Raw genomic sequence first — 23,323 nt, 5'->3', positions numbered from 1 at the left:
ACATACACCTGCCTTTCATCATCTCCTCATCCATTCAGCCTTTTTCATTTGCGTTAATATCATATGTCATCAGAGCGCTGTGTCTGTCTCGCTGTCACCTCCCAGATCAGCTTCTCTGATTGGTTGATGCGGCGCGTCCAGCAGCAAAACTTCAATTTTTCCAATTCGAGCAGCAGCAGCGCGTTGGCGGTGCGTCAGATGCTTAAACGCTCCTGACGCGCAGCGCCTGCGGCTCAAAACGCGCTGCGGGACCTTTTGCTGCGCCTTTACGAGCGTCAACCATTGACTTTGCATGTAAACTCGCTGCTTCTGCTGCACCTGCTGGGTCCGGTTCACACCGATGTCGAGCGGTTGAACAGGGAGCACAGCGTTAATTTGTTTCCCCATGTTTTTCACATCAGCTGTGAGATGGGCACGCATGGAGTTACATATTAACAGTGATGGTGAGGAGTGGAAAAAAAACATCGGTCTCCTTACATTCAGCCACTCTTTCATCATCTCCTAAATGAGGTGGTCTTAAAAGTCGCAGTTACAACACACATAGGGCGCACCGCACCAAAGGGCGCACCGCACATTTGAGGGAAAAAAAAGACGTTTAAGTGTGCCTTATAGTCGTGAAAATACGGTACCTATAAATCGGTTGTTATATTGTAAATCTCTGTGATGCTGCAGAATAAGGGTAATGTTTGTTAAGAAGTTTCCTCCATGACAGAAGTTTTTAGTCCGCCGAGATGTTTTTCTTTATTTAATTAAAGATCCTGTTTTAAATATACTCAGTGTTTGATGTTTGACATATTTTAACCAGTTGTGCTGCTTGTATTTCATATCCACCGATGTCAGGCTTCAGAAGATGTTTGCTATGTACCACACATGCTCAGCCAGGCATCGCAGGAGGCTGACACTGATAAGTTGAAAGACTTTAACTGACAGACTGACGACTAGACAATGATAAACAGAGTCCAGAAGGAATGCAGCATGTTTCAGAAATTACATTTAGTGGTTTAAATCTGTGTTATTATTGTGAGAAAGCCCCCTTAAATAAACTGTAATCTGCAATAATAATCTGTTATGCAAACCACAGTTTTGTCTATCGGTCCTGGTTGTTAGAAGTTGATCCACTGTGTTTATCGCAGCCTTCAGACCGGACTCGTGTCGGTTTTACTGTTCAGCTAGTGCTATCTTTCCCTCCACAGTGAAGCACATGGCTGAGTGTTAACGACGAGCACTGGCTCTGACTGCACTTCAGGCTAATGTGTCCCAGCGTGACCCCAGCTTCTTAGCCTTATTGTCGTGTTGAAAAAGAGGGATTTCTTTATCCAATTGTAGCTTCCCTTCTTCCTCAGGCTTTAGATCTCCCGGTGTTTCTTTTTTTCTTTTCTTTTTTTTTTACTGCAGCATTTCCTCTGGAAATTCTTTAGGAAGGTGACAGAAGAAAGAGGAATTTCATTCACGTTCTGTTCCAAATTCTGTCTTAAAACATTGCTAGATTTAGAAATGATGACACAAGTAGCATCATCTGCATATTATCCTTGTTGAGATTGCTTAAAAGTAGAGAGTGAAAATATAACTGCCCTCAAGCTCATAAGGAGTGCAGAACTTCCTCATTACAGATCACGTGCTGAAAAATCCAGTACGTAATTGAGGAAGGACAGCGCCTAATTGTCATGTGACTCTGGCTTCTTCTACTGAATGTAAATCTTTCTCTAGTTTGCTTTTAAAACCAGATTTGCATAGATTTACAACTTGAGAAATTCAGCTTGCCAATTTTCCTGCAGCGATATGTTCAAAGCTTTTTAGGAAGAAGCAAAGCACATCACATTAAAGGGGGAAAATCCAGTTAGATGGAAATCTGAGTTTTTAATTCAACAACGGTAATATCAACAACTGTTATTAGAAAAAAAACAAGTAATAAAACTGTCCAAAAACACATAATTACTCTATCTATGAAAAATATTTAAAATATCTTAACATACCTGATGTAAAGAATAGAAAGAATATTTTCCCTTGTTTAAGAAACACATAGTTAACGTCACCAAATACTTTCCATGTATTGATTTTTATTTGTAATCCTTCTTAAAAAAAAATGCACATGTTTCATTTTTTTAGAGAAAAAATACTTTTTTTTTTGGACAAACTCAAAAACATGTGATCTCAAGTGCAAAAGATCAACATTGTTCTTTAATCTAGATGATAAATTGAGGTTTACTTGAACTTTAGCCAGGCCAATAGGCAAAGGTGTGCTTTGTTAGTTAAATACTTGTAATCACCTGTCAACCCTCTAGATTGGAATGACCCTATTTTCTCTTGATTAGGTCCGATCAATGAATCCCAAAGTTTTCTTTTTTTTTTCCTTCAATTGTTGCATTTCTTTTACTTTCATAAATTCAGATAAATGTTTGGGACACATGCTTTGATGAATAAAGAGGAACAAATATTTATGCTGGACTTAATCCTGCCATCTCGACCAAGTTTCCAGTTTTTATTCTATACTCATTTCTGTAATCCTTGAAAGGAAACACTGGTGTCTATATCAGAAAAATTACTCCAGTCCAAAATAATCCATTATTATTAAACATGGAAACATGACACTTTAAAGAAAAGTCTTTTAGTTTACTTATTTTTATTTTTACAGCTATTTAAATAGATACAGAGAAAAGTCTTTGGGGATTCCGGTATCAGTCGAGCATATAGAATTTCAAGGGTTAATATTTCAGCTGTGAGTGGGATTTGTGTGATCCAGATCCAGCATATGCAGTGTCCGCTCCAGCTTTCTGCTGCTGTCTCTGTGCATAGGGTTGGAGTAAAAGGCACACATAGGGGATCCTTTGTTTAGGAAGAGTCTAGGCATGGAAGATAATTTACAAGCTTCTGAGGTCCTCATCCCATTGGCTGATGATGGTCTGTCTGCATCTGCAAAAGGCATCCCATATGTGTGTGTGGGTCTGTATGTGTGGGGTGTTTGACTGTGCGGCTTTAGCAGAGCAGCTTGCAGTCACCTCAGTCATGAGTGTTTTCCCCAGGGGCTACCATAGCCAACAGCTTTTTTAATGTCTGGATGGAGGCGTAGCAAGACAGCCATCGGAGCCTTTTATTCAGCTTTAAATCTGAGGGGCTACTCCTGCTTAGGACAGATGAGGTACTGTAAAAACAGCCAGAGCTTTTCATCCTGAGGTGCTTTGTCTCGCTGTAGATGATCTGCCTGCAGAGGAGCTCATCTGTCATCTGTTTCTGTCAGCCTTAAATCAGCTGACTGCTCTGTTTGGAAGCTGGTGTTGTTTAATTCCTACCTAATCACCAAGGACTACTGTTCTAAGTGTTTATATGCTTTTGCATCTCAGGAGAGATTCTTCTTTCCTCTCTTGGTTTGTTGTGGTCAGCATTATTTCTGCTCATGCTTTTTAATTTTTTTAGCAGATGCAATACATTGAGTTGAGTTGCAACTCGGGAAACTACATGTCTTATGCTGGTGTAGTAATGATGCAATTACATTGCAGTTTGTCAAGAATGTGTTTTTGTTGTTGATATCGGCCAGTCTGCCTGCATAATTTCACAGCTGACTTAGTAGAGTTGTTTTATGCCCCAGGTGTTTATTGGCACCTGCATACTATCTGTGGTTTCCATGTACAGTGTTGAGCAGTAGACTATGTGACTTTATGTGACCAGACAGGAAACGCTCACTGAATGAATGAAGGAAATTCTCACATGTTCAGAGATACGCACATGAAACACTACGCTGTAAAGCCAGGAAGGAAGCATGCTTTTTCAGTGTTTCACTCTTAGTTTTGTTAAGCGAAAGATTCGGCGATGTGATCATTCCACAGCCACACAGTAAGGAAAGCTGAATGTGAGTTGTTTTAAATTGAAACATTTGCTTTTCCTTGTAAATCCTCTTTTTTTCTGTTTATGTATACCAAAATATTCTTGTAACGCTCAAAATGCATATTTGTGTGAACGCACCTCCCGTTCTTAGCTGCTCTTGCCTTTCTTGGTTTTACTCTTTAAAGGAAGCTGCCATTATTTTTAGAGTTTTATATTAAATTTAGTTTTTTTGCTTTTAGTTACATTCATCCATCAAGAAATATTTTAGAACGTGAGTACAACAGTCGAGAAAACAGCTAAATAAAATTATATGTTACATTTATAACTCCAAACGTTTGAAGACAAAAGGGGTGATTGCAAATCTCCTGCTAAATTTAACTTCTTTAAGTTAAGGTTTATGTGGTGATTAGGCAGGAGAAGGGTTATATATAAAAAAAAAAACTGCTTCAGGATTAGTACATCCAATGCAGGTCCAGCAGATTCCAAAACAGCTTCTCCCCCACTGTCATTAGAATACTGACTGTTGAATAAAATGGGGGGAAAAAGCACGAAATCTTAGAAAAACTGTAAATCATATACCAGTCTTATGTTTACATTTGATCACCATGTTTACATTTTATCACTGCTGTACTTTAGAAATGAAAATGGCTTGAGAGCTGTACTGAATGAAATGTCGTTTTGTATACAGTCTGTGTCTACAAAATGACAATAAAGTTTGTCTTAAATCTATATTTATAAGATAATGCTTTTAAAACAACGGTCTTAAATGGCCACTTGTACCCAAAACTGGGATTCAGAACATTCAAACTCTACAAACTGATATTAAAGGCATGTGTGACCAACTGTGTAACCAGAATTGCCCACTCTACATAAATTAACCATGGATAGGTTGTCTTCAAGGATACCATCTTTTGTACCACTTACACATGCAGACATTTCTAAAGGCAGTAAAAGCTATACAGGAAGTCAGACAGGGGAAGGGTGAAACGGATCCTGAACATTTTAAAATAAGCGGGGCAATGTACAGATGCTTGAACCGATCCTACGATGCAATATGCAACAGATGACAGAGCAGAAATGGAACATAGTCTGTGTGAAACCGGAGTAATGCCACCCTGGCTAGCTGCCCACATATCCAGCTATATAAGCAGCTGCTGCTGCTCGAGCTATGAAACCATTTGTCCTATTTTCAAATATGTGTCATCATTGATATATGGTACCCATATACAGCTTTTAAAAGAGTGCTGGCTATAAAAGCTTTTGGGGGACAAAAAAGTAATTTGGAAATAATTCATTGCTCCGGAAAACAACACAAGGCTGATTATGATGGATTTATGTTTCATACTTTTAGTATTTATGAGTTTCTGAATCTTAAACACAAAAATATCTGTCATTTGATATTTAGGGCACCTCTGATATTTAGCCTCAAAATTATGTTTGTGTAAAGAAAAAATATCATATAAAAAAATCTAATATAAAAATGCAATATATCAAAGTATGAATAACTTCTGATACCCTGAGGCAGCTCAGCACAAAAACATAGTTCTAATAAGTTACAGACACAATTTTCTCTGCAGAGACCAACCATCCATTCAACCATTTTCTTCCGCTCATTCCATCTGGATTGCAGTCTATGGGTGAGATGTGGGGTACACCCTGGACAGGTTGCCAGTACTCTCCAGAGACCCAGTGGCTAAATAAGAACGCATGACTCCTCATTTACATCCTCCATTTGGCTCTCTGATATCATAAAGCCTAATATAACATAATGAAAAACAGCAGCTCTGCTTTGATGTCACCCTAAGATGATAAAGAGTTGGGTAAGTGAACTGTTGCATGCATATGTTTGCTGACACGCATTAGGCTGCTGCAGCACTTGAAGACTGCCAGTTTTTTCATTGAAAAAACACACATTGTGATGCACTTCCTCCTCCTTCACTTCTTGGTGTGTGAATTATCTTTAGCACTTTCTTTGGAATACAGCTAAGCTTCATAGTAGTAAATATGTATTGATTTTGATTATGGACACCTTTAAAGTATCACTAACTTTTTTTTTATATAGAAACAGCTTAATATCAAGAGGGGCCTCCTGGAAAAGCTTTTTACTAGGATGAAGAAAATTCTTACTAAAATAGACGAAGAAACTAAGTTTTGGGTTCAGATATTAATTCTGTTACCGTTACTAAAAAGTATTCCTTTAAGTTGTTTAACTAAATAAAATCTGCTCAGTTTCCACAAAGCGCTTTCATCATAGATAATTTCACATGGTAAACAAACATGGTACATATCATACAATAAAACCAAAGTTATCAGACATATAGCATTATAACCATTAAAAGCTGAAGATAATCTCTAGTTATCTCTTCATCATAGTACCCAATTTAATGGAATATGTGGCAACAAGTTCATATTTAGATTTAAAAGCAATTAAAAATGGTAACATTTGTGAAGTTGGATGAGTTTGGTGGGGGGAGGGTGTCAATTACTGGGTCAGAGCTTCTCCCAAAGCTCCTGGTTTGCCTTTTCCCAGTCTGCAGTCATCGGTATCTATCTCAACGGCTTCCAAGGAAGGAATTGTGATGAATAAGCATAAATGTCAGGGTCTGCTAAGACTCACTTGATGCACTTGGGGAGTAAAGGCTCCCCCACTCCAGCAGACTACTATAAATCAAACTTAGAAAGTTTAAAGCTGTGTCTAAGAAAAAGTTTTCAGAATGTTTTATGCTTCACAGCTTGTTGTGTTGGGTTTTCATAGCTAGGGACAAATGAAGGGACCCCATACTGGTCTTTTTTTTTTGCCTGATCTGTGTATGTATTTCTTTTGATATGTAAGCAGACTGTTTTATAGGTTTTTCTGAAATGTGGTGTTGCTCATTGTTTATGCCTTCAGATCCTATTATGCTGTTATTTATTCTTCCAGATAAAAATGAAAGAATGGGACTTCAGCTGAGCTTCAGTCGCTCCATTTAGGATCCGGGTTGTATTTTTTTTTGGTAACAGTGTTGACAGCTACACTAGCATTCCAGCAGTTTCCAGTTTATGACATGTTTGAGCCATGGTAGTTTCCTGGCATTCTAATTTTCTTGTTTCTGAGGGGAAGGTTTGGATAATGTTGTTAAAACTTGCACAGATTTTGATGTTCTAACAGGACGAAACTCCCAGACATGCATCAAACCATGCAGCCTTTCCAAAGCCCTGACCTCAGCCCTAATGGAAATTTTGGCTTTCTGCTTAGAGGCGATTGGTATCCTGGGATGAAGAGCCTTTAAATTTGCACACTTAAAATCTTTTGGAGTTGTCTTCTAATCTTCTCATCATGAAAAAAAAACAAATGCTTCAAATTCACCATTAAAGGCCCAAGGGTAGTATAACATCCATGCCAATGGAGAGTAGATGTAGGTTTCTACTGGAGCAATGTCTCCAGCCTGCAACAGAGCCATTTAACTCTAAAAAGATACAGTGAACATTCACTTGAACACATGGCGACCCTGAGAGATCACATGTGGGACATCACAAGGCTGAAACTTTCTGCACCACATGCCTCCCCAAAAACAGAAACACACGGATTGCATCCCAAACAGAACATTTCTGATTAATTTCAAAATAGACATGCTCTCATTTTTTTATTCTGATATTGCTATTTCTCAATATACCTTTAAAATCTCTTTGGATTCTAGTTGTTTTTGCAGAAATACAATAAAAGCCATGCACTGCTGTAATATGGAGTCAACTTGATCCAGATGGAAAAAATGTTGATAAAAAACATAATTATGTGGACGGCCCATGTGTTTCCTATTTGTTCTGTTAGTTCAAAGGCGTCTGGTTTGTACTGAGAGGCTATGAGGCTGGTGTGCACATCTCCCTCTACAAACAACTTTAAATCAGTGTCCGTGGAGTTTAATGAGAGTTTATGCCAGGTAAATAGCGCTGAGGAACATAACCCAAGCTCCCCTGCAGTCCAGCGAGTTCATTAGAGTAAACATCAGGTTTATAAAATTACATAAGACACAGCTTCTAATATTGCACTGTAACCTCCAGTTAAAAATCCTGTCTGCAGCTTAGTTTTGAAGTATTATTTGTGCTTTTTTAAAACTTTATTTATGATGCAGCTCTGAACATCATAAACCTCTAGAGTTTCCGAGCTGTTATACAAGAATGCCTTTACATTTTACCTGAAAAAAGCCTTACCAACTATATCTAATCTACTTTTTTTACCATAAGAATGTGTCTGCCTTGTTTCTAAGACAACTTCTAGAACAACACAAAACTTTCACAGACACACCAGCATGGGGAGATGATTGTTTGCACGTAGTCACAGGTTACTTTGAGTGTGTGTTTGCTCAGGCTTTTTGGGCCAATCAATGTGTGTTGGTACTTTGGACCTTTGTAGGATTGTTACATTTTTTGTAGTAAATATTCTTAAGTCATGACAAAGGTAACTATATCCAGTCACGTGAAGGCACATAGGTTGACACAGTCTGATTGAATGACTGTATAAAGTTGCACATTTCATTACGTGTTCAGGGAATTACAACACAAAATCCTTGAATACAACGTGTACATGCGTGCTGCATACATAAACTCTGTGAACTTAGCAGTGCTGTCATGAACTGTGGGGGATTCCTAGATGTTTACACACTTGGTTACCTGTGACTCAGCACCGATCAGAAACCTTATTCCTCATCTGCACTGTGGACTAATGTGCTTACATATAGTGCCTTGCAAAAGTATTCATACATCATAAACCTTTTAACAAATTATTACATACACAACCTCTGATGTATTTTATTTACATTTTATGCAATGGAGGAACACAATTCTTGTATTATGTTGAAGTGGGAGTAACATGGTTTAGGGTTTTCAAATTATTTTACACATTAAAATCTGAAAATTGGGGATTTATTACACAACAGTTCATAGAACCACATTCCCTAAAATAAAAGCGGCAAGGGGTATATCTGTATCAGCTTTTTATGTTAAGAGACGGAAGGATTTTCCCATTGTTTTCTGAAAAAATGCTCAAGGAATGAATTGCATGGAGAGACACATATAAATGAGCATTGATTCCTTGAAGGTATGACTGGGGTTTTCCTGCTAGTTGCTGAACCTAAAGCCCAGTCTCAAGTCTTTTCCGATCTCTTGCAAACAGATTTTACTATTACCGTTGATGAATTTGCCTGCTTCTGTTTAAGAAAGGTATCCCCACAGCATGATGCTTCCACCACTAGTTAAGCCATGAATATTGTTTTTAGGTAAATGTACTGATTTTTTGCCAGGATTTTCCTTTGAGGCCATAAACTTAAGCATTGGGCTCATTGAACCAGAATGCCATCTTTTTGGATTGCCATTTACTTAGCACCATTCTGATTCCCATTTACTTTGATCAGCCGACCTGTCCCTGCTTTAGAAAACTACCCCAATGTTCCACTGGGATAGTGTGCAGAGGGCAAACTGAATTGCTAGTTTTGTCTGTAGAGCTAGTTGTTTTGATGCTGGCATTGAGGTTCACCTCTTGAGTGCTTGCTGTGTTCCCTACATGGCTTCTAGCAAGCTCCAAACGAGGCGTCTGGAAACTTTCTTTCAATGTTAGGCATCCTTTTGCTAATTTGCCCAGATAACCCAGCATTATAAGAGTAAAAACATCTAGATGGAAAAGTGTGCCATAATTGTCATGTTTTTGTAAAAAGAACCCTGAATTATATATCTCACACATTACAATTGTGCTCCTCTTTGTGGTGCAATTATCATATCAAATCAAAATTAAAATTTATTGCTATTTCAGCTTGTATAAGAAAAAACGTGATAGAGTTTAATGGGTTTGGGGTTTTGCTTTGAACTACAAATGCACATGATTAATAGTGTTTAAAGCTTAAGCAATATTTATAGTGAGCAGATTATTTGTTAGATGTAATGTATTTTCCGCAGCCTTTATGGTAGCCATGCCAGATGCATGGGCCAAACCGGAAGGCAGCCTGTGGTTCTTTTGCTCATAACTGTTTAAAGCCCACTGAATTACAAACCCTTCCAGAGCTTTTTGAGTCACATCTCTTCTTTATGTTTCTCCTCTGCATCTCAGGTGGCTCCAAAAATCGGCTCGATAAATGGCAAAGGCAAGGCACCGATGGAGGATACCCACACAGCAATGGAGGAGAATGAGGAAGTGGATGGCCGCATACCTCATACTCAATCTCCAGTCATTGTCCAGTCCATCACCAATCAAGGCGGACAGTTGGCACTTATCAAAAGAGAGTCAGAGTTGGACTTGACCAATGGTGCACTTCACCAACACATATGCTCTTCTGTGACTTATCAGAATACTTCTGATGAGACTTTAACTAAGCCTTATGGTGCTAACATGACCAACGGGTCTCAGTCTGATCTGAAATCAGTTTGTAAAAAGGCCACAATGGCATCAGAGCTTCAAAGGACTATAATCGCAGCAATTCCAAAAGACAGCTCTGAGAATGGGTCTAAGACGTCTGTAGACGAAATGTCAGTTCCACTAAAGAAGATCAAACTGGAAAAGCCATGGCTGTGGATCACTGAGCAGACCCCCTCGCAACTAAGTAAAGTAAATGATGATACGTGCGAAGATCCATTGTCGATGCTAGCAGCGGTTGTATGCTTGTCTGTCACAGAGAGGAAGGGACTGGAAGAGAAACTACTTGGGACGCAGTCCTCCATTTTTCGCTCCATCAAAACAGAACCACCAGATTTGCACTTTGTCAAAACAGAAAAAGATGAGTTTAAAAAAAGCACTCCTGCTAATTTGCAAAGGACTCCTCAATCTGTCAAAAGTGAACCTCCTCAGGGTGTCCTGCTACCCAGTGTGCAGACTTTGGCAGAGCGAAGAAACCTTAGTGTTGATCAGGCTATCGCCATTGAGGCCTTGACTCAACTGGCAGTTATACCTCAGAGCCCCTCAGGTCCCATTAAAGCTGAAATTAATAGTGATTTTCCAATTTCTTCCTGTTCCCCAAATTTGAACCCAATTTCTCCTCAGCCAGGAGCTAAACCTCCATCAGGCATCCACTACAATAAAGTCTCCGTCATCAGCTCACCACTGAACCAGACGTCAGTGATACGCCCTCCTGTGGCCAGACAGGGGAATGTCATCCAATGCTCCCGTAGGTTGAGTTGCGACACAGAACCTTCTATGCCAAGTAGAGGCTCAAGCTGCAGGGAGACAGAGCAGGCTCCTTATGTCATAAATTCTCAGCATCAGTATAAGGAGAACATTCACCTAGAGTCCCACGGCAATCACGAACAGTTGGTGGAGGGCAGAGAAAGGTGTGTCATTAAAGTGGGGAGAAACAGGGATGAGGAGGAAGTGGCAGCTCAATTGGCCGATCTGGCCTTCATCATCCAGTTACGACACAATCAGAAGTCAGAGAACGGCCAACCAAAGGGAACACCTGTTTCAGCTATAAAATATAACTACCAATCCCAGCAAGCTGCTTCTCAGAGAAAGCCTCCCTTAAAAAAGGTAAAAACTACACCCTCCAAGCCCAGGAAGAGGAAAAGCGACGGACCACAGGAGGGAGTCAGTCGTAGGACCCCGTTCTCAAAAGGTCTGATGGATGGGAAGACATCCCATAAAGGCAGAGGCCAGAATGGCCTTCTCCATGGAAAATCAAACCGTGTCCATAAGGACCATTTATTTTTGCCTCTGGCTCAAATTGATTTGAAGAAATACTCTGCTGAGGCTCATGAGGCAAAGAGACAACTAATCCATCAAACCAATGCTCATAACACAAGTCTGTTAACTATGAACCACAACGGTGCTCATCAAAACCAGCCATGGCCTCTTTCTAATGGTCTGCCTTACCAACACAATCACTGCAATGGTTTCATTGCAGGACCAGAGGAGGGCCATGTTTCTTCTCAGGTAGCGCCACCTATTGGTGAGCTGCAGCACGGTGCAAGTCCTAACACCAGCCCTACAAAACCACCTTTTCTCAGCAATGTGAATGGGCTCCATGTTGTGGCTAATGGCTTTTCAGGGCCTCCTGATTCCCCTCCTCCAAGCCAACAGAGCTACTACAAAATAGAGACATCAGGGTCGGTCACCGTCCTGTCCACAGCTGCTGATGGGACTCATCCTGCTGAGTCGACTCCGACGAGAAATGGCGTCAATAGTTTTCTGGACTCTCCAATGAGTTTTCTAGATACCCCTATCAAGAACCTGCTCAGCACACCATCCAAAAAAATTGCAGATCTTCCATCCTGCCAGTGTGTGGGTGAGTTTGTTCTGCTTTGTATTATTCACTGGAGCACAGCAGTGCACACATCACCCTTAGTAATTATTGTGTTACAGAAATAAAATGGATTCATTCTAAGCAGTTGTGACAAATACAACCTTTAGTTTGAGAGTATTAATGTGGGAAAGAATATTTGCCAAGTGAAGTGACATATTTCTAAAAGACCATTTTAAGTCTTTCTAGTTAGATTTAGGTCTGAATTTTGACTGGGCCATTTTGATTCATTGTTTTGATTGATCATCAGTAGATTGTGTTATTTTTTCTAAACCTAATGAAAAACCTTTGCTCTTTGCAGCCTCTTACAGATATTCCAGAAGTATTGCCTTTTAATCAGCTCATACATTGACTATATCAGTGTTAATTTTGTCATCTTTTTTAAATTTAGTCTTAGTCTTAGTCACAATGTCAAAAATCTATTTTAGTCTTAGTCATATTTAGTCATTGCCTTCCTGGTTAAGTTTTAGTCTTAGTCTAGATGACAAAAATCAATTTTAGTCTTAGTCATATTTTACTCATTTTCATTTTTGTCATTCTAGTCATTTTTGTCATTTTAGTCAACACTGTAAATAATAGAACTTCTCCACACACTGCTTTTTTTTTTACATATATATCACACTATACAGAATAAAAATTCTTCACACACAGCTTGTCTTTTTCTCTATTTTATTTAACACTGTGCAGAATAGAACTTCACATACCGATTCTCTTTTTAACATATATCACACTGTACACATTGAACCTTTTGTCAGCTTGTTTCATCATATCCACAAAGTGTTCCTCCTAAATGGTCCTTGCAGGCTGGTTCTCCTGGGCTTTCTGCTCTATGGCGTCAGGTTTGTGCAGTTGGGGTGCTCCCAACATCTCTGCAACCGACTTCCCTTCCTTACACAATCTCTGATTTGACTGTGGTGTCACTGTGTCAGGTATCTAGTTGGGAGGAAGAAATTTTAACAATTAATATCCAATTTATCAGTAGAACATCTTTCTTCTATGACAGAGAGGCAGACAGATACAGGCACAAGAAGGCACACACACGCATGTGCCCGTGCGCGCACACACACACCCCTGTTCCTACTACAGGACCACCCATTCCTTACCTTCTTCCATATGGTAGCATTTTCGCAACTCAGATGTCGCTTGAGATTCGCTGTGTTCTTCCCTGCCATTTTGAAGCCTCAGACTCTTTGCTGGCATCCTTCCTCCGGTGTTGTCCTTCGCGTTGTAAACAAAATGGCTCCATACATCCAGGCGTTGTTTTCGCCCAGCTCCTCCAACAAACCGTACAAACTGTACACCGATATCAAACCTTAATGACTGCGAAGTTGAGCTAGCCATGGTTAACTGCTACCAGTGACCAATATATAAGCCCTGTACTGCTACTGAGCGGCGTGAGGCACTGTGGGACAGGTGGCGTGTAGGGACAAACAGGGCAACAACACGTAATCTTCTATGAAGCTCAAGAAAAACGTATATTAACAATTACAAATTAATTAAATTTCTTAATGTCCATTTGTCCATGGCTCGTAAATTTCGTCTGGTCTTAGTCTCGTTATCGAAAATCATTTTTTATTTTCATCATATTTTTATTTTCTTGAAACATATTTTGTGCGTTATTGTCACATCATCATCACAGGAAAATGGGGCGTTGACAAAATGTTTTGGTCATCGTCCTGGTTGAAGAAATTAACACTTGACTATATTTTTCAATTTTTCAGACCAAATCATTGAAAAGGAGGAAGGCCCTTACTATACTCATCTTGGTGCAGGACCCAATGTTGCTGCTGTGAGGGAAATGATGGAAAACAGGTAAACTAAACAGTTTTGACCAAACACATTTTGTGAGCCCCCTTGTTGCCACTAGCAAAGGACTTGGTTGCAGCTACTCTGAGAAAGAAGGAAGTTTCGTTATGGTAGTTAACACTTGCACTATTTGTAAGACTACAACAGCTCTGCACAAAGTACACAGAAACACACAGCCTGGTGTAACAGGAAGTCCCTTAAGCTGAGACCGGGGGGCCCATAAGCTTCTTTAACTGTTTTTTCCTCCATCACTGTCCAACTGACAGCATGTTTGTACTGGCAGAAGAAAATACGATGAATTATAGTAGAAGATAGAGTTAGGATACAATGAGAGTTTGTGTAAAATAATGTAATGATTTGTAATATAATCAACTGTGATTATCGTGGTCTGTCCTCCAAACAAGAGCTACTATGGCAACAAATATGAACTCTTATTGACAGGATGTAAAAGAGCCTGAACAAACAACATTTGGCTTTGAATGGAGCCATGTCTAGTAGGATGATAGGGCCACTGTTTTTAAACAACCATCAGAAATCTTTTAACCTTTTGAAATTAGATTACCTTTTTCTTTTTCCTTCATTGAAAAAGGAAATAACATGACTAGTAGTTTGATTAGTTGCCTAAATCACTGATGCTACTGTAGTAGAGGTTACTTATAGTAGTAGAAACATCAGCTTAAGAGCAACGGCTGCATTGTGGATTTAATCTGCTGACTAATATTCTGTGCCTTCATTTGATAAAGGACATTTCTCTTTTAATATGCAATATAACTGTACTTAATTTACTACTTTAGGGGCCATGGCTGCATTTATGCTGTTGCTTCAGAAATAAAAAAGTAGAAATTCAAAATAACTGAATTTCAGGACTTTACTCCTTATTCTATTTTTTGTTTCCTTAAAATAGAACTATTTTCACCAGTATGCAATAGCTGTCAGCTTTGAGTCAGATCAGACCAGTGTTACAGCAATATTTTTGTTTTGAAAACTTATAAAGCAATGTAACTACTTTCATGAATAAAAACTGATCTTTTGCATCCAGGTTTAAACCTTTAAACTGAGATATGTATGTACATAAACCTGGTTTGGTTTGAAGCCAAAAAAGACTGAAACAAATACTGTTAGAGGTGATAGAAACAGCTCAGTCATACTTACCAGATATGTTTTAAAGATCTGAAGTTATAATTTAATTTTTCAGGCCTTATTAGACTGCTTTAAATGATTAGAAATTAAGTTTACTATGCAGCGAGATATAACTCAACTTCAGCGTGGTATTGCTCCATGAATTGTTGAAACTATGAATAGTAAAACTTAAGGGAACTTTTATTGTTGGAAATGTAAAGAACTGAAAAAAATAGCCAACCCATAATGATGAAATCTTGAAAATGAATCTCAGAAATAAACAAAAAATGTGACATATGTTCAACATGATGGGATTGCTTTAATGTTTGGTTTCATTTCACAGATATGGTGCCAAAGGAAATGCAGTGAGGGTGGAAGTTGTTGTTTACACTGGGAAAGAAGGAAAGAGCTCCCAGGGGTGTCCCATAGCTAAATGGGTATGTGATTGCTGTAATGCTCATCATTTTCTTTCCTATAATTACATGTTGAGGCCAGACATGTATTTAGAAAAGAGCTTCTCGCTTTTGAAATTGGATTTTGAATCTGTTGCCTGATTTAATCTGCTGTGCATCATCTGACTTGTTTTCTCCCAAATCACGTGGCAGGTGATCCGGCGTGGGAGCGAGGAGGAGAAGCTCCTGTGTTTGGTCCGCCAAAGGCCAGGACATCACTGCGAGACAGCTGTGTTGGTGATCCTGATACTAGCATGGGAGGGAATCCCTCGACCGGTGGCGGATCACCTTTATCAGGACCTCACAGAGACCCTCTTTAAATACGGCTCCCCTACCAGTCGACGATGCGCCCTAAACGAAGAGTGAGTGTTTTCCTGTTCTGCCTCTTTATCCAAACTGTTTCTATTACTTCCCTGCTCTAACCTCTCTGTCTCTGCAGCCGCACCTGTGCATGTCAGGGTTTGGACCCAGACACATGTGGAGCCTCGTTTTCCTTCGGCTGTTCCTGGAGTATGTACTTCAACGGGTGCAAGTTTGCACGCAGCAAAGTGCCCCGCAAGTTTCGCCTTCTTGGAGACCTTCGGGAGGAGGTTAGGGAATGTTTGCTCATTTTGCAGCTTCACGGGCTAAACCATTAAAAATCCTAAAGTACTACTAGAACTCGTCCCTCTGCTGCCTGGCTTTATAATGGTTGCTCCGTGTAATCAGTGTTTGATTTACTTCATGGTTTAATTAGGCAGAGCTGTTTGTTTTATTAAGCCCCATGTCATTTACTTTACCTCTGCATCTTTAAAACCAAACATCTTCCTTGTGGTGAATGCTGAGTATGACATTTGAAGCCACTTTTTTCCAAACTTCTTTTTCACAACTGATCTCTCAGCAACCAAAGAAAAAAGACCTAAATCTGTTGCTTTTAGGAAGAGAAGATCGAGAACAGCCTTCAGAGTTTGGCCACTGATCTTGCTCCACTCTACAAAAAACTGGCTCCCGCTGCGTTCCAGAACCAGGTATGAAACAAAAAACAGCTCACCTTACTTGCTCATCATAAGGGGGACTTTTTTGTCCTTTTTGTTACTTTTATTAATTTAAGGTCTTCTGATCACTAGATAAAAAAAAAATTGACATAGTCTTATGTATTCTTTTAATAGAAACCACTTTGTACAAATGTTTTATTGTTCTTCTGACCTTTTACAGGTTGAGTATGAAGCAGCCGGGGACGCTTGCCGCCTCGGTAGGAAGGAGGGACGTCCTTTTTCAGGAGTCACGGCTTGTGTGGATTTCTGTGCACATGCTCACAAAGACACCAGCAACATGAACAACGGCAGCACCGTGGTAAGCATGCCTCAGAGTCAACAGTAAGTGCAGAGAATGCGATCAGAAATTTTATTAGGCTGTTTTATTTTAGCACATATTTACAAGAGTTTTGATGTCTTTTGAAAGAAAACTTTTTTAGTTTTGTCTAATAAAAACAAAAAAACTGTAATGTGTTTTGTTAGGATGTTTATGTTACAGACCAGGGGAATGTCTATTAAAGCAAATTTTATGGCAGATTCTTAAAGATATAGAGGACGATCTTTTGTATCCAGGTGGATCATCTAAATAAGTGATCCTCCTAATTGTCAATCATTCTGGTTATATGTTTACGTATGGCCGTCCCACGTGCTCTTCCCGTTAGCTATCTTTTCCTGTGCATGCACACTTTCAGGCGTATATCTGTGGTGAGCTACAGTTTTAAGGCAGTAATTGAAGCTCTCCTTTCACACCCTGGTTCTTTGAAAATGGCCAAGGATCTTAAGAGAAAAAGTGTCTAGGAAGTGTGTGAGAAGAAAAGAAAGGCCTCAGAAGAGGCATTTATAAAAAAAATTGAGGGCAGACATTCGGACACAGTAAGCTTGTCTGAGCTATGATAACAGAACCTTTTAAACAGAGCGTGCATGAGGAGAAATGAGCTTGTGCATGCTCTCGCACGCATTTAATAGGCATTCCCTGTTGGGAGCCGGTACAGGGCTTTCCATGTGCATTTGTTTTTTTTATTGGAGAAGGCTGGTCTTTTAAAAAAAATGCTTTAAGATTAAAATTTTAAGTGATTATAAGTGGGTCACTAAGTGAAACAATCACAAGAAAAAATCAGCAGAGACACTCCTTCCATAGCTCTTATAGTAGGTAGTAGTGATGCCCTGTTTGGAAGCTGTCCCTCATCATTTCACACCATAGAAGAAGAAACTCAAAGTTGTAGTTTTCAGTTGAAATAAAAATCTTGCCTTCTGTCTGGTGTTCTTTTTCAGGTATGTACTTTAACACGGGAAGATAACCGTGCGGTGCGAAACATACCCGAGGATGAACAGCTCCATGTGCTCCCCCTCTACAAGATCTCTGAAAAAGATGAGTTTGGTCAGGTCGAAGGCCAGTGGGCCAAGATCCGGAGCGGTGCTTTACACGTTCTCTCCTCTTTTCCCAGAGAGGTAAGTTGACAGTGATGCATTGTTTGGGGGGTGGAGACTGCTAAGAGAAACTTTCTTTTTTTTTTTTGTGCTTCACTCATCTCTTTCTCCTTTATTTTTAGCATCTTTTCTCATTTATCCCACTCCTATTTCTTTCAGTCCTGTCCCTGTTTTCTTATTGGACTGCTCATCTTCTCTTAATATGCAAACACTGGTCCAGTGAGATGTTTTGCTTAACTATCTGCAGCTGCTACACAATGCAATGATGCTGTGCTTTATTTGGTAGAAAAAAAAACTTTTAACATCGGCCGGTTCGGTTTGACACTCCAGTCAACCTCTCATTTATCTCCCCCCCCCCCGCCTTCAAAGGTTGCGCTCTGTCTGCTGGCAGGAGCATTTCTTTTGCTTTTAATAAAAGACTCTTTACATTCTAATGTGGTATTAGGATAGCGTTGAAATAAAATACCACCAGTTTTCTTAACCTTCTGCTTATTTCTTCCACCTGATATTCTTTATATCTAGATTATGACATGTTCCTACAACCTGAATCCCCTCCATCTTAAATGTTACATTTGATGTTACATGTATTACTCCAGGAATACATTTGACCATAATCTTCTTCTCTTCCTTTATTTTTCTTTCCAAGATGATTCTCCCCGTACACAGGTTTTCCATATTCAAACCTTAAAAAACTTGCAGCTCTATATTTAGCAATTTTTGCTGTGAGATATTGAATTACCAGGACTTGATTATTTATAATACATTACTCAAAAAAAAAATTAAAAGAACACTCTGTAATCAGAGTATAGCATCAAGTTAATTAAACTTCTGGGATATTGATTTGGTCAGGTAAGTAGCAGAGGGGGTTGTTAATCAGTTACAGCTGCTTTAGTGTTAATGAAATTAACAACAGGTGCACTAGAGGGGCAACAACGAGACGACCATCAAAACAGGAATGGTTTCACCAGTTTTGCATTTGGCTAGGGTCACTGTCACTACTGCTAGCATGAGGCACTACCTGGACCCTACAGAGATTGCACAGGCAGTCCAACTCCTCCAGGATGGCACATCAATACGTGCCATTGCCAGAAGGTTTGCTGTGTCTCCCAACACAATCTTAAGAGCATAGAGGAGATTCCAGAAGACAAGCAATTACTCCAGGGGAGCTGGACAGGGCCGTAGAAGGTATACAACCCATCAGCGGGACGGGTATCTGCTCCTTTGTGCAAGGAGGAGCAGGGGGAGCACTGTCAGAGCCCTACAAAATGACCTCCAGCAGGCCATTGGTGTGAATGTCTCTGACCAAACAATCAGAAACAGACTTCACGAGGGTGGCCTGAGGGCCCGACGTCCTCTAGTGGTCCCTGTGCTCACTGCCCGGCATTTGCCACAGAACACCGGAATTGGCATGTCCGCCACTGGCGCCCTGTGCTTTTCACAGATGAGAGCAGGTTCACCCTGAGCACATGTGACAGACGTGAAAGGGTCTGGAGAAGCTGTGGAGAATGTTATGCTGCCTGTAACATCATTCAGCATGAGCGGTTTGGTGGTGGGTCAGTGATGGTCTGGGGAGGCATATCCATGGAGGGACGCACAGACCTATAGAGTCTAGACAACGGCACCCTGACTGCCATTAGGTATCGGGATGAAATCCTTGCACCCATTGTCAGACCCTATGCTGGTGCAGTGGGTCCTGGGTTCCTCCTGGTGCACAACAAATTGATTGGCCCCCATGCTCGCCTGACCTAAATCCAATAGAACACCTCTGGGACATTATGTTTCCATCCATCTGACACCGCCAGGTTGCTCCTCAGACTGTCCAGGAGCTCAGTGATTCCCTGGTCCAGATCTGGGAGGAGATACCCCAGGACGCCGTCCGTTGTCTCATTAGGAGCCTGCCCCGATAATGTCAGGCATGCATACACGCACGTGGGGGCCATACAAATAGCTAAATACCATTTTGAGTTCCTGCAATGAAATTTCAGCAAAATGGACTAGCCTGCCGCATCATTTTTTCACTGTAATTTTTAGGGTGTCTTTGAATTCAGCCCTCTGCAGGTTGATAATTTTTATTTCCATCAAATGATGCGGCAACCTTTTGTTCCTAACACATCACCCAGTCCACATCAGTATAAATAAACAGCATGATTTTTTCCTCCATTAAGATCTGATGTGATTTCAAAGTGTTCCTTTAATTTTTTTGAGCAGTGTAAAGATTTTAAAACCATGTATTATTTTGTTTGACTTCAGAATAATGCACTACTTTGCATTTTGTTTGTCACATACATCACAGTTCCATTAAAATGCATGTTTGTGTGAAAACAAAATGCCGGTTTGTGGTTGCAACATGGCAAAATGTAATTGCAATATGATGTAATATATAGATTTGGTTTCCGTTTTTAATACAGTCATTTGTTTTTTTTTTTGTTTTTTTAGGTGCGCCTGCTGGCTGAGCCCGTGAAATCTGCCCGCAAGATAAGACAGGAAGCTCGTCTAAAGGCTCAGGCAGAAAAGATGGAGAAGAAGCTGGGGGGGTCTTCTGTCACTCCTGGAAAAGTCAAATCTGAAACCCCAAATAAAGGTGATACATCTAAATATCTCATTTCTATTTTTATAATAACATTTCAGAAATGATCAGAAGAGATTTTAAAGTTATGTTAAAAAATGATGTTATTTTTTTGCCCTAAAAGAGCCTCAAGGCATCTACAGCCCTTACAAAGTACCACTAAGGCCGGCCAGTGTTGGCAAATCCTCTCCAGAGAGAAATCAACCCACTGCCTACAGCCAGAGCATCAGCAGCTGCTTTTCTGCAGGTGCCGGGGCCACTGCACAGAAGGAGGTGTTCCCCTCCAACCACCATGGTATATCAAAGCTCCAATTGGAGCAGAACGGCATAGCTTACGGCTATCATACAGTGGGTAATAATATGAGTGGATTGACTCATGCTTTTGGAGAGCATGGTGCTTTGTTAGAACATATACCTCCACAGAACATCAACAATGAATATCCCTTTAAAGCTGAGCCCAACGAGGTGCACTGCTCTACTCTGCACAGATTGTCCCCCTCCTCCCTCTCCCCTAGACCTACCTCTGAGGGCCTCTTCAGCAGGCTTAATGGACTTCAACCTGCAGAACATGTAGCAGGAGAGGTAAGGAGCCATGACCTCCCTCCAGGCCATTCTCTCCCCTTACAAACTCCTCCGCAAAACATGCAACAGGAAGAGGTATGGTCCGACAGCGAGCACAACTTTCTGGACGAGCATATAGGCGGAGTCGCTGTGGCGCCATCACACGGCTCGATTCTGATCGAGTGTGCGCGGCGTGAGCTCCACGCTACCACTCCCATCCTCAAGCCTAACCGCCGCCACCCCACCCGCATTTCGTTGGTCTTCTACCAGCACAAATCCCTGAATGAGCCGGGCCACGGTATGGCGATGTGGGACGCCAAGATGGCAAAACGAGAGCGGGATCGGGAGGAGGAGGCTGAGAGACTGAGAATGGAGGGAAACAACAGTGCAGGGAAGAACAGAAAAACATCAGGTGGCGTAGAGGGAGAGGAGGATGAGGAGACAGAGGAGTCAAAAAGGGTAATGAATGTCCCAACGCGTCAGGCTTTAACTACGCCTACAGGTGGCGTTACAACCGTGTCTCCTTACGCACTTACACGCGTGACAGGCCCTTACAATCGCTGGTCTTAGTCTGGGTGTTTAACCAGACTCACTCAAAACTCCTACACCGTGGTTCTGCCTTACCTCATTCAGCTTCTAACCGCTTCTCTCATTGTTATCGTGTCTGGGTTTTTTTTACTGTGCTTTTCTAATGTCTGCTGACTTTGTCCTTCTTGGAGTCTGCCCTGTTTGGTAATGAGAAGGACCAAAGTTTGTTGGCTTTTTAACTGTGAGTTTCGGTGCTGGTTTTTAATGTAAAAAGATGGTGCTTTGAAGCAAGATGTTTTTAAACTGGTTTTATACACATGATTTAGAAGAAAAAAAAAGATGTGATTATTTATTCTTATCATAACGATTTCTATTTAATTTCTGACGTAAGCCTGTTTACTGCAAGATGTCTATATTACCCTGCTTTATATTGTACACTAATGGTGTACTTTGGTGCCATTCTCACTGTAACCGTGGTTAAGCAACTTCTTTACGTCACACAGTTTATTTACTACAGATTGTCACATGTAGCATTTTTGCTTGTTCCTTTAGCTGCCTCCGTCTTCTCTCAGTGGTTGAAGAGAGAAATGTTCTTCTTTTATTTGTTTTCTGTCTTCTTTCCTCAAAATATTTCATTTCTTCAATTCACAGCTATAGATGGCATATTAAGAAGCACTTTTTTAATTTCTCTTAACTTAAAAAACAGTGCATAGGCCTAAATATGTATGTACTGACAGATACAATAGAGTAAATATGACAGCTAAGCATTATTTTACAGTACAGTTATTTTACTGTTTTATTTTACACTATTTCTGCATTAATTTCCTTTTTATTTAGTTTATAAAATATTGCACATGTGTCTAATGAAATTTAGTAGTCGCCACAATGATGGAACATGAGAAACTGCAGGGGATTGTTAGTTATCAGCTTGACTAGAGCCGGTCCAAGGCCGTTTTCAGGTGCTAAACAGAGTGTGAATTGGGCCCTTTCTCTAGCTACTACCTGTCACCAAAGCTCAACCACTGTTTGCTTTTAAAGTACAAATTTTACTCTCATGCGATACTCTCATACGACGGGGCGAGCATGTAGGACGGACTTCCGTAAACATATTACCAAAATGATTGACAATTAGGAGGACCACTTATTTAGATGATCCACCCAGAAATAAAAGATTGTCCTCTCTATACCATTAAGTCATGTTTTATAACGTGTGCATTAACTATTGATGTTATCATGGATCCAACAGTAAGAAGTAAAGAGAAGTAAGAGAAGTAAAAAAAAAGTTTAAACAGCCAATTGAATAATTTGAATTAAACTATCAGATTTAGAGGCTTGATAATTTAATCATTGAGATGATGTTCTTATCAGTATTGGATGGAGTATTTTGTCTCTAAAAGATAAACACGATAAAAGCCCATCCCTAATAAATCTAGTCCAGCTGGTGAGATAAAAAAAAGTAGATTCCAATTAACTAACTTTTGCATCAGTTAGGAGTTTGAAAACAGTTGTTGATCTAGCATCTAACCTGAGAAATGAAGCAGGCTTTTTCATAGAAAGTTGTTTTATCAGCAACATGTTAGGATGTGTCTGAGGTTTATTTAGGGTGTGAGAGTCGGGGAGAGGGGTCAAGAATTTCGACAGATAACAGAATGGTTGAAATTCTTTTAGCTCTGTTTATCCTTTGGAGCTTCCCACATTTATCTTTTACGTATGATGCCACCTTTTGGAAATGATATTTTTATATTCTCTACCAGCACACAAAGAAAGAACTGCTTT

At 40.2% G+C, this 23,323-nt stretch overlaps 1 protein-coding gene across 1 annotated transcript in view; it reads left to right on the top strand.

The window, feature by feature from the left end:
* The window catches only part of tet1 (tet methylcytosine dioxygenase 1), a 43,554-nt gene extending 20,750 nt beyond the window's left edge, over positions 1-22,804 (top strand). The window contains exons 3-12 of the mRNA XM_038293071.1: positions 9,896-12,059; positions 13,796-13,886; positions 15,343-15,436; positions 15,605-15,813; positions 15,891-16,041; positions 16,369-16,458; positions 16,646-16,783; positions 17,737-17,913; positions 20,329-20,473; positions 20,583-22,804. Coding sequence (XP_038148999.1) covers positions 9,896-12,059; positions 13,796-13,886; positions 15,343-15,436; positions 15,605-15,813; positions 15,891-16,041; positions 16,369-16,458; positions 16,646-16,783; positions 17,737-17,913; positions 20,329-20,473; positions 20,583-21,589 — 4,266 coding nt within the window. The 3' untranslated portion in view covers positions 21,590-22,804. The remainder of the gene's footprint in view (positions 1-9,895; positions 12,060-13,795; positions 13,887-15,342; positions 15,437-15,604; positions 15,814-15,890; positions 16,042-16,368; positions 16,459-16,645; positions 16,784-17,736; positions 17,914-20,328; positions 20,474-20,582) is intronic.
* Positions 22,805-23,323: the final 519 nt, after the last annotated feature.

Source organism: Cyprinodon tularosa, unplaced genomic scaffold, assembly GCF_016077235.1.
Source record: "Cyprinodon tularosa strain WSP-4 unplaced genomic scaffold, ASM1607723v1 ctg32, whole genome shotgun sequence".
In the NCBI taxonomy this organism is placed as follows: Eukaryota; Metazoa; Chordata; class Actinopteri; order Cyprinodontiformes; family Cyprinodontidae; genus Cyprinodon; species Cyprinodon tularosa.
This window is presented reverse-complemented; position numbering and strand designations above follow the sequence as displayed.